At 41.8% G+C, this 12,423-nt stretch overlaps 1 protein-coding gene across 3 annotated transcripts in view; it reads right to left on the reverse strand.

Annotated features, from left to right (window-relative positions):
• The window catches only part of TRIM37 (tripartite motif containing 37), a 105,719-nt gene that overhangs the window by 42,073 nt on the left and 51,223 nt on the right, over positions 1–12,423 (reverse strand). For all 3 annotated transcript variants that reach the window (XM_044284924.1, XM_044284923.1, XM_044284925.1), the window contains 2 exons: positions 6,908–6,989; positions 5,783–5,859 (listed from right to left, as the gene is read on the reverse strand). In XM_044284924.1, the coding sequence (XP_044140859.1) occupies positions 5,783–5,859; positions 6,908–6,989 (159 nt within the window). The remainder of the gene's footprint in view (positions 1–5,782; positions 5,860–6,907; positions 6,990–12,423) is intronic.

Here is a 12,423-nt window from a genome sequence, read left to right on the forward strand (position 1 = left end):
CTTATCATATTCCTCCGCTGTATAACATTCATTATGACCTGTAGATGTGACTAGACATGTGTACATGAACGGAAAAGGGTGTATGTCCCTGTCTGAATAGCAACACGATTACACAATTAAACATGCATTTTTGTGCATATATAAATCAGTGGATTCAGAACATTTTCACATGTTTTCCAAGGATAATGCGCCAGATGTCCGGTGTACGTTTCCATTGCTTGGAGGGATAAACTTTTGCCTATATACTTGTGGAATTACTCATTATCTAATTATATAACCATATCATAATGATAATTGTATCACGTGTAACTATGTAACCTTTAATTGTCCAATCATGTGTATTGTAACCGCCTATCACAAGGATATAAAATAAAGCTATTTTGAGGCGGACCCCAGATCTCCGCAGATACAGCCCTCTTGTGATTTTGTCTGCGTTATTTGCCAATAGGCATAATACCCGTTTGTTGATGGCTTTGCACCTGAAATCAATTACTCTAACACCCTAAAGATGATTGCACGGAGAGAGAGAGAGGTGCAAAACACAGCACACAATGAATTTAATGGGCCATTTGTGTAATTCATGGACCAACCAGGTCCTCCACCAGAGACAGGCTCTCTGCTTTGGTTGCAGGAGCGGCTTCCTCTATGACATCCATACACCATAACAGGTTGTCTATAGGAGGCAATCCCTTTAGCAGGCATGTGTCACTTAAAAGGAACACTAAATGTACAAACTAAAAATATACCCCAGCACTTCTTCTCTTCATCCCCTCTTTTCTCTTGGTCCTATTTGTCTTATGATTAAAACTGATAAATATATAAAGAAATCTTTCTGTGTTCCAGGAGACCATCTGTGTACCTCTCCTCCTCCTTACGGTCCTGTGCCTGGCTGTAAGACAGAGGGCTGGAGAAGCCTCCCTGCTGTGCCATGTCTGCACTAAAGTCACACTCCATGGTTAAGCCTGCCCCCTCAGCTGATCTTCGGACAAAGATGGTGTAGATTGGCAGGAGATTAAACCTGGTCTGCTCTGCATGATTTCTACAAGACCTTTTGTATCAGGAACATGCACAAAAAGGTGCTGACAGACAAACAGCGAGGGCAACCATGCCTTCACTCATTTCTATGTTTAAAGTAAAAGAAAAAAAAAAAGAAAGTAGCCTAAACCAGTAAACTTTTGACAAAGAAGCACTTTATAAGAGAAATTAGGTTAAAGGGGTTTTCCAAGACTGAGATACTGATGACTTGTCCAGGATAGGTCAGCAGTATCTGATAAGTGAGGGTGCGACACCCGGGACCCCTACAGATCAGCTGTTTGAAAAGACATCAGTACTTCTAGTAGCGCTGTGGCCTTCTCAGCTTTTCCTCGGCCAACTAATAACACTTTCATCGGTCACATGGCCTAGGCTTAGTTCAGTCCCAAAAAACCTTCTCATTCAAAGAGTTTTCTTTATTTTTATGACTATGAAAATTGTAGATTCACATTGAAGGCATCAAAACTATGAATTAACACATGTGTAATTATATACATCATAAAAAAGTGTGAAACAACTGAAAATATGTCATATTCTAGGTTCTTCAAAGTAGCCACCTTTTTCTTTGATTACTGCTTTGCACACTCTTGGCATTCTCTTGATGAGCTTCAAGAGGTAGTCACCTGAAATGGTTTTCACTTCACAGATGTGCCCTGTCAGGTTTAATAAGTGGGATTTCTTGCCTTCTAAATGGGGTTGGGACCATCAGTTGCGTTGTGGAGAAGTCAGGTAGATACACAGCTGATAGTCCTACTGAATAGACGGTTAGAATTTGTATTATGGCAAGAAAAAAAGCAGCTAAGTAAAGAAAAACGAGTGGCCATCATTACTTTAAGAAATGAAGGTCAGTCAGTCCGAAAAATTGGGAAAACCTTGAAAGTGTCCCCAAGTGCAGTCACAAAAACCATCAAGCGCTACAAAGAAACTGGCTCACATGCGGACCGCCCCAGGAAAGGAAGACCAAGAGTCACCTCTGCTGCGGAGGATCAGTTCATCCGAGTCCCCAGCCTCAGAAATCGCAGGTTAACAGCAGCTCAGATTAGAGACCAGGTCAATGCCACTAGATAGATTCGCAGCCTGATGAACGTTTAAAAGAAAAAAACTAAAACTTTATTAAAGTCCGTTTAAAAGGAGGGCAAAAGGCCTATATGTCACAGTCTGTGACCATCAGGCAACCAGACCCAAAAATTGTGCAGAGGAGTATAAATAAATCCTCTGTACAGTTATAGGTCTGGACTAGAAACCTGACTTGCTAGCAAGTAGTTGCTAATCAATTGCAAGCCGGATGTTAGGACACGGTTCACACTATGAATGGACACTAGTATGTTTGTTGCAAGTGACCCTATAGGATATATTGCTCAAGTGTGGTAAATTCAGCTAATTCCTGGCCGTGTGAGGCTATGTTTAGCTGATCGCACTGACTATACTGAGTGCTGCACCCTTGGTCTGCGATTGAGATCGGTGTATCCAGTAAATATACACTAGACCGCTATGTCTGGAGCGACTATGTGATAGCCTCACTACTCCAGATGATTTTACAGCGTGCTGCGTTAATAAAGTCTCTGTGGACATATATACACTCTCATGTAGTACAGTGTTCAGACCAGCCTCTCAGATAGCCTGCGGCCAGTATATGTGGCTATATCCATTCGCTTGCAGCCAGTATATTTTGGCTGTATCCAGTCACTTGCAGCCAGTATATTTTGGCTCCATCCACACACCTGCAGCCAGTATATTTTGGCTCCATCCACACATTTGCAGCCAGTATATTTTGGCTGCATGCACACACTCAGGCTATCCGGTTAATACCGCATCTCGTGCAAGCCTGCCTAAAGAGCAGTGTCCTAATGGTTAACAGCAGCTCTACGCGTTTCCATGTGACATATGTTCGTCACGTATCTTTTAGGAGCTTATTAGATAAATGCCTATGTCAGGACAAAGTGCCGCACTGTAGCGTGCTATGGCTCCGGTGCTGTGATGGCCGTACGCGGCCGAACAAACGCCGACTCCATATGGCCGAAGCCCCGCCTGTCAGGAGGGGTGTGACGGTTACATCACCAATCAGAAGTGGGGGCGGGTACCCAGTCCCGCCCTCTGACCAGCAGGTCAATGCCACACAGAGTTCTAGCAGCAGACATCTCTAGAACAACTGTTAAGAGGAGACTGTGTGAATCAGGTCTTCATGGTAGAATATCTGCTAGGAAACCACTGCTAAGGACCCCAAACACACCTCCAGGCTGTGTAAGGGCTATTTGACCATGAAGGAGAGTGATGGGGTGCTGCGCCAGATGACCTGGCCTCCACAGTCACCGGACCTGAACCCAATCAAGATGGTTTGGGGTGAGCTGGACCGCAGAGAAGGCAAAAGGGTGCTAAGCATCTCTGGGAACTCCTTCAAGACTGTTGGAAGACCATTTCAGGTGACTACCTCTTGAAGCTCATCAAGAGAATGCCAAGAGTGTGCAAAGCAGTAATCAGAGCAAAAGGTGGCTACTTTGAAGAACCTAGAATATGACATATTTTCAGTTGTTTCACACTTTTTTGTTATGTATATAATTCCACATGTGTTAGTTCATAGTTTTGATGCCTTCAGTGTAAATCTACAATTTTCATAGTCATGAAAATAAAGAAAACTCTTTGAATGAGAAGGTGTGTCCAAACTTTTGGTATGTATGTATGTATGTATGTATGTATGTATGTATGTATGTATATATATATATATATATATATACACATATACACACACATATATACACACACACACACACACACATAAAACAATAAAATTCTGCAGCACTCCTTGAAAGGTGAAAAAAAATGTGCTATTTATTCACACATGTCATGTAGCAACGTTTCGGTTCTCTCTCAGAACCTTTTTAAAGCCAAGTGATATATACAGTGGAGGAAATAATTATTTGACCCCTCACTGATTTTGTAAGTTTGTCCAATGACAAAGAAATGAAAAGTCTCAGAACAGTATCATTTCAATGGTAGGTTTATTGTAACAGTGGCAGATAGCACATCAAAAGGAAAATCGAAAAAATAACTTTAAATAAAAGATAGCAACTGATTTGCATTTCATTGAGTGAAATAAGTATTTGAACCCTCTAACAAAAAAAGACTTAATACTTGGTGGAAAAACCCTTGTTTGCAAGCACAGAGGTCAAACGTTTCTTGTAATTGATGACCAAGTTTGCGCACATTTTAGGAGGAATGTTGGTCCACTCCTCTTTGCAGATCATCTCTAAATCCCTAAGGTTTCGAGGCTGTCTCTGTGCAACTCTGAGCTTGAGCTCCCTCCATAGGTTTTCGATTGGATTAAGGTCCGGAGACTGACTAGGCCACTCCATGACCTTAATGTGCTTCTTCTTGAGCCACTCCTTTGTTGCCTTTGCTGTATGTTTTGGGTCATTGTCGTGCTGGAACACCCATCCACGACCCATTTTCAGTTTCCTGGCAGAGGGAAGGAGGTTGTCGCTCAGGATTTCACGATACATGGCTCCGTCCATTTTCCCGTTTATGCGAATAAGTTGTCCTGTGCCCTTAGCAGAAAAACACCCCCAAAGCAAAATGTTTCCACCCCCATGCTTGACGGTGGGGACGGTGTTTTGGGGGTCATAGGCAGCATTTTTCTTCCTCCAAACACAGCGAGTTGAGTTAATGCCAAAGAGCTCTATTTTGGTCTCATCAGACCACAGCACCTTCTCCCAGTCACTCTCTGAATCATTCAGGTGTTCATTGGCAAACTTCAGACGGGCCTGCACATGTGCCTTCCTGAGCAGGGGGACCTTGCGAGCCCTGCAGGATTTTAATCCATTGCGGTGTAATGTGTTTCCAATGGTTTTCTTGGTGACTGTGGTCCCTGCTAATTTGAGGTCATTAACTAACTCCTCCCGTGTAGTTCTAGGATGCTTTTTCACCTTTCTCAGAACCATTGACACCCCACGAGGTGAGATCTTGCGTGGAGCCCCAGAGCGAGGTCGATTGATGGTCATTTTGTGCTCCTTCCATTTTCGAACAATCGCACCAACAGTTGTCACCTTCTCTCCCAGCTTCTTGCTAATGGTTTTGTAGCCCATTCCAGCCTTGTGCAGGTCTACAATTTTGTCTCTGACATCCTTGGACAGCTCTTTGGTCTTTCCCATGTTGGAGAGTTTGGAGTCTGCTTGATTGATTGATTCTGTGGACAGGTGTCTTTTATACAAGTGACTAGTTAAGACAGGTGTCCTTAATGAGGGTGACTAATTGAGTAGAAGTGTCTAACCACTCTGTGGGAGCCAGAACTCTTAATGGTTGGTAGGGGTTCAAATACTTATTTCACTCAATGAAATGCAAATCAGTTGCTATCTTTTATTTAAAGTTATTTTTTCGATTTTCCTTTTGATGTGCTATCTGCCACTGTTACAATAAACCTACCATTGAAATGATACTGTTCTGAGACTTTTCATTTCTTTGTCATTGGACAAACTTACAAAATCAGTGAGGGGTCAAATAATTATTTCCGCCACTGTATCATAGACTATATCTACATATGCACTGTCCATCTACCTGTTTAGTGCATATTGTTGCAGGATTTCAAAAAATAAATAAATAGAAATGGTCAACCTTTTTCAGCAATCACAAAATATCTATAACTATAATAATTTGGAATGCACCACAAAAAAAAGACACAAAAGAACAGTAACTGCCAGCAATTTGGACAGACCAGACTGCCCATTTGCCAAACACACAATAGTATAAGAATACATACTTAGAGGTCTCTGGAAGGCCAGCAGAAAGTTCAAGGAAGACAGATAAATAGTAGCCCCTCACAACTCCATTACCATCCTTTAAAAGAAATGCAACATTTTAAAACTCAAGAATTATTCGGCAAACGTATGAAAAATGCTATAAGAAATACACAACTGCTACAATGTCATGATTTGCAATTCTGCATGCTATGCCATTATTAATTTTTTTAAAAGATCTTGTTATCAAACATGTAAATGCTCCACTAGATGGCACACCACGTTCATGCTTGCTGGCCTAGTCAGCATCCTAGTTGTGTTTAATGGGAAATTATATTTTTATAATAAGGGTAGAGGCGGCACTTGTTTTAATGTCATGTTTCCCTTAAAAGCATGTGCAATTGGGATTAGTGGTTCTTTAAAAGGGGCGTCACCCAGGTGCATCGTTTTGGCGGTTTTTTTGGTTTGTTTTACCTATAAATGTTTACTCCTTTGGAATATTCACTGTATCACTATGAAACCTGATGAAGGGGAGTTTGAAATCCCCGAAACGCGTTGTTTCTATTAAACCAAGAAGATTTCTTGCAATAAGATCGTCTTCTCCAGTGATTTGCGCCGAGGCAGAAACCTTCTCTTCTTACACTGAAAATTCTTTTCTGGGGGATTGGACACCTCGCTGAAAAGAACCAACAATCTGCGGCTGCAGCCCTGGACAAAAGACCTTATCTCTACTAAGTCTACAGTAGAGTTGTGCCTATTCTAGCACAACCCTACAAGGTGAGTGTGGATAATTCACACCATTTTAACTCGTTTATCTAAACAATATTACCCTATTGTGCGCTCCTTTCTTCTTTTTTTCCCTCATCGTGAGGGGAATTTAGATTTGTCCTTGGTAAAAGACTTTAAAATGTAATGGTATGCATCCCATGTAGCCAACCAGTATCCTGCTCTCTACTGATGAGGGGTAAGAACCCAGAAACAGCAGCCTACAGATAGGTTTCTCTGGTCTCGTTCATATGGGCAGTTTTGCATAAACCCCATGGAGCACTCTCTGAAAAGTAGGTCTTCATATCATACTTTGTCTCTTCAGTTAGAAACATTACCCCCCTCGAGCTGGTATTTAAAGGTTCTTCGATGTGTTAACTCACTGGGTAAACCTTCAGTCTCCAACATAGGCCTGACACTTGTAAAGCAGGACTGTATACAGGGTCAGCACGCTGGCGGAGAGTGCTGCGGAGAGAACAGAAAAACATATGGATGAAATGATATAAGTTAGACAAAAAAAATTGATGAACAGCTTGAACATGAGTCACCGCCAGGCTTTTCACGCTTTTAAAGGACATTTTCACGTCTGCTGAGTTTTATTTGGATTTTTTAGATACGGTTGGTCAATTAACCTAATGCACATACTTCATGTTCTCAGCAAAGCAAGTTCAGATGGCAGATATCTGTAAAAGCTTTCTGACGGAACTGATTTTATTAGTTGCTAAGGAAAACCAATTACAGAAGTGAAGCAGCATTGGAAATCTTAGATATGTCAAGTCAACACTGCCCTAACAATCCTCAGTAAAGAAAAACAGGCTATTCTGCATAAAAAAAATAATAAAAAAATAAATTAGAAAAAAAAAAATGCTCCTAAAGCGAGGATAGAACCCAAGTCCATTCTTTTGTCTTCCAACTGACCTGAATGGCTGTCAGTTTCCCATCATGTTATGGATGGAGATAACGTCAGCCTTGGCTGGCCCTAAGTAAGTTAATGGGATAATGGCAAGAAACCTTTCAACTCACAAGGAACTCCCCGCCAGAGGCCTGAAGGCATTTCTGGAGTGTGACAGCTTATATAGATACTAGAATACTGGAGAAGGGTAGTTGTTGGAGAACCCCAGAAACATGAATGATGATGACACAGGGATTCCCTGTGCAGAGTATAGTTGGACACATGAAGAGAAGACATGATCTGCATCTTCTCTGCACGTCCATATATATACAGATCACCAGTAACAGTGATCTCATGGGATGTCACCATTTGATTATCATTATCTATATACAGGAATGACAAGAAATGCAAAAAATTGGTCACCAATTGTATTTTGTTCCACCCAATTGCAACACTCTTCCCCTCGTCTTCTACCATTTCTGAAGCTCTGTCTTTGAGACTAGTCATACTATTATTTTTATATGATGCCTTTGTATGTTTTGTATGTCTGTCAATGTACGGTACTTAAAAATATAATCATGGTTATTTTTTAAATTTATGCAACCAGGGGCATCTGTCAGCAGATTTGTACCTATAAAACAGTCTGACCTGTTGCATGTGCGCTTGGCAGCTGAAGGCATCTGTGTTGGTCCCATGTTCATACGTGGCCGCATTGCTGAGAAAAATTGATGTTTTAATACATGCAAAAGAGCCTTTAGGAGAAACGGGGGTGTTACCGTTACACCTAGGGGCTCTGCTCTCTCTGCACTTTGATCGACAGGGCCGGGCAGGCGTGGACCACGCTTACACTGCCTGGTCCTGTCAATCTAAATGGAGAGGGAGCATCAGTAGCAGATAGAACTGAGCCTCTAGGAGTAACGACAACACCCCCATTGCTCCTAGAGGCTCATTTGCATATATTAAAACTTAATTTCACTCAGCAATGTGGGAACATGGGACCAACACAGATGTCTTCAGCTGCCAAGCACACATGTAACAGGTCAGCCAGTGTCATAGGTACAAATCTGCTGACAGGTGCCCTTTAATAATTTGTTTTCTTAAACTTTATTTTAATGTTTCTGTGCTGTTGGGTGGCCTATCTAAAATTGTAATTTTTGTTTTATCATAGCTTTTATATTAACCCCTTAAGGACACATGACGTACCGGTACGGCATGTTTCCCGAGTCCTTAAGGACACATGACGTACCGGTACGTCATGGTTTTAAATAGCGATGCCGGCGCCGCGGGGGTTAATCGGAACGGGATGCCGGCTGAAATCATTCAGCCGGCATCCTGTAACAATGCAGGGGGGGGGTCATTTGACCCCCCCGCATCGACGATCGCAGAAAACCGCAGGTCAATTCAGACCTGCGGTTTGCTGCGCTTTTTGCAGTTTCTGATCTGATGCAGTTTTCTGATCAGAAACTTTAGAGTGCCTAAAATCAATATAGTACACCCCCCCCCCTGCACCCCTGCATGATTTGATGGCGGCGGGTGGTGCAGGGGGGGTGTCGCAGGCGGTGGGGGCGTTGCGGGAGGCAGGCGGTGCGGCGGGCGGTGCGGCAGGCGGGATCGCGATCCCCCGCCCGCCTCCTATTGCGTAATCGTTGGTGTACAGTGGGTATACCAGGGTGCCAGCACATTGCTGGCACCCTGGTATAAACGGCTGACATCATTGATGCGATGTCAGCCGTTTAACCCTTTCCATACAGCGGTCCGTACGGACCGCTGTATGGAAAAGGTTAACAGTAAGAGGGAGCTCCCTCCCTCTCCGATCGGGGGGCTGCTGTGCCTTTGCAGCCCCCCGATGGAGAGGGAGAGAGCCCCCAGAGAGCCCCCCGAAGCCCCGTCCTCACCCTTCCCCGTGGCAACAGGACGCCTGCTCAGGCGTCCTGCTGTCCATGGTGCTGAACAGATCTGTGCTGAAAGCATAGATCTGTTCAGTGTAAGTAAAATACAGTACAGAAACCTATATAGGTTCTGTACTGTATTTTACAGACATCAGACCCACTGGATCTTCAAGAACCAAGTGGGTCTGGGTCAAAAAATAAAAAGAATAAGTGAAAAAAGTTAAGATAAAAAAAAAAAAAACATTTATCACTAAATAAAAATTAAAAAAATAAAATAAACTACACATATTAGGTATCGCCGCGTCCGTAACGACCTGATCTATAAAACGGCCATGTTACTTTCCCCGCACAGTGAACGCCATAAAAATAAAAAAATAAAAACTATGAGAAAATTGAAATTTTGCCCACCTTACTTCCCAAAAAAGGTAATAAAAGTGATCAAAAAAGTCGCATGTACGCCAAAATAGTACCAATCAAACCGTCATCTCATCCCGCAAAAAATGAGACCCTACTCAAGATAATCGCCCAAAAACTGAAAAAACTATGGCTCTTAGACTATGGAAACACTAAAACATCATTTTTTTTGTTTCAAAAATAAAATCATTGTGTAAAACCTACATAAATAAAAATAAAGTATACATATTAGGTATTGCCGCGTCCGTATCGTCCGGCTCTATATAAATATCACATGACCTAACCCCTCAGGTGACCACCGTAAAAAAAAAAACGGTGTAAAAAAAGCTATTTTTTGCCATCTTACGTCACAAAAAGTGTAATAGCAAGCGATCAAAAAGTCATATGCACCCCAAAATAGTGCCAATCAAACTGTCATCTCATCCCGCAAAAAATTAGACCCTAATCAAGATAATCGCCCAAAAACTGAAAAAACTATGGCTCTCAGACTATGGAGACACTAAACAATTTTTTGGTTTTAAAAATGAAGTTATTGTATAAAACTTACATAAATAAAAAAAAATTGTATACATATTAGGTATCGCTGCGTCCGTGACAACCTGCTCTATAAAATTACCACATGATCTAACCTGTCAGATGAATGTTGTAAATAACAAAAAAAAAACGTGCCAAAAAAGCTATTTCTTGTTACCTTGCCGCACAAAAAGTGTAATATAGAGCAACCAAAAATCATATCTACCCTGAACTAGTACCAACAATACTGCCACCCTATTCCGTACTTTCTAAAATGGGGTCACTTTTTTGGAGTTTCTACTCTAGGGGTGCATCAGGGGGGCTTCAAATGGGACATGGTGTCAAAAAACCAGCCCAGCAAAATCTGCCTTCCAAAAACCGTATGGCATTCCTTTCCTTCTGCGCCCTGCCGTGTGCCCGTACAGTGGTTTACGACCACATATGGGGTGTTTCTGTAAACTACAGAATCAGGGCCATAAATAATGAGTTTTGTTTGGCTGTTAACCCTTGCTTTGTAACTGGAAAAAAAATATTAAAATGGAAAATCTGCCAAAAAAGTGAAATTTTGAAATTGTATCTCTATTTTCCATTAAATCTTGTGCAACACCTAAAGGGTTAACGAAGTTTGTAAAATCAGTTTTGAATACCTTGAGGGGTGTAGTTTCTTAGATGGGGTCACTTTTATGGAGTTTCTACTCTAGGGGTGCATCAGGGGGCTTCAAATGGGACATGGTGTCAAAAAAAACTGTCCAGCAAAATCTGGCTTCCAAAAACCATACGGCGCACCTTTCACTCTACGCCCCGCTGTGTGGCCGCACAGTAGTTTACGGCCACATATGGGGTGTTTCTGTAAACGGCAGATTTAGGGCAATAAAGATACAGTCTTGTTTGGCTGTTAACCCTTGCTTTGTTAGTGGAAAAAATGGGTTAAAATGGAAAATTTCATCCCCATTTGCCAATAACTCTTGTGCAACACCTAAAGGGTTAACGGAGTTTGTAAAATCAGTTTTGAATACCTTGAGGGGTGTAGTTTATAGAATGGGGTCATTTTTGGGCGGTTTCTATTATGTAAGCCTCGCAAAGTGACTTCAGAGCTGTAGTGGTCCCTAAAAATTGGGTTTTTGTAAATTTCAGAAAAATATCAAGATTTGCTTCTAAACTTCTAAGCCTTGTAACATCCCCAAAAAATAAAATATCATTCCCAAAATAATTCAAACATGAAGTAGACATATGGGGAATGTTAAGTCATCACAATTTTTGGGGGTATTACTATGTATTACAGAAGTAGAGAAACTGAAACTTTGAAATTTGCAAATTTTTCCAAATTTTGGGTAAATTAGGTATTTTATTATGCAAAAAAAATTAATTTTTTTGACTTTATTTTACCAGTGTCATGAAGTACAATATGTGACGAAAAAACAATCTCAGAATGGCCTGTATAAGTAAAAGCGTTTTAAAGTTATCAGCACTTAAAGTGACACTGGTCAGATTTGCAAAAAATGGCCTGGTCCTTAAGGTGAAAATGAGCCTGGTCCTTAAGGGGTTAAAAGCACTAAAATGCCCATACATTGTAGCCTGGTGACATAAAAAGTATTGGCATCTGTAATGTGTGAAACTGATGTCTCCATCAACAGAGGCAAGGGACTTTATTTGTCATAGTGCTCATGCACAAGAACCTAAGGACTCAGTGCACGTATTGCGGACCGTAGACGGTGGGTCCACAATATATGGACACTGGCCGTGTGCACACCATATTGCAGTGCAGACCCAATGACTTGAATAGGTACGTGCTCTGCAAGACATGACTGAAGACAGGACTTCTCCTAGCTTGCTTAGCGGAGGCACAAATATCGGAAGCCCATGGAGGCACTACAAAGCCCTCAAGTAGGTTTTCGGGTCTGTGCCTCTGCATTGCAAGAAGACAGAACATGATCTATCTTTGGTCGTATCTTGCGGATTGCAGAACCATTTAAGTCAATGGGTCTGCACCGCAATACGGAGTGCACACGGCCGGTGCCCATGCATTGCGGCATGGGCACTGAGCCAGTCCGGTCATGAGTCCATACCCAAATTTGATCGCAAGGGCTCAGTTCTGCCTGCATCATGGCACTGTAATAGAACATGCTATATACAGGTCCGTTTTATTACTCACATTTTATAAAATTGCATTTTCAGATTGACTGAAAAACGT

This window comes from Bufo gargarizans, chromosome 3 (assembly GCF_014858855.1).
Source record: "Bufo gargarizans isolate SCDJY-AF-19 chromosome 3, ASM1485885v1, whole genome shotgun sequence".
Classification (NCBI taxonomy): Eukaryota; Metazoa; Chordata; class Amphibia; order Anura; family Bufonidae; genus Bufo; species Bufo gargarizans.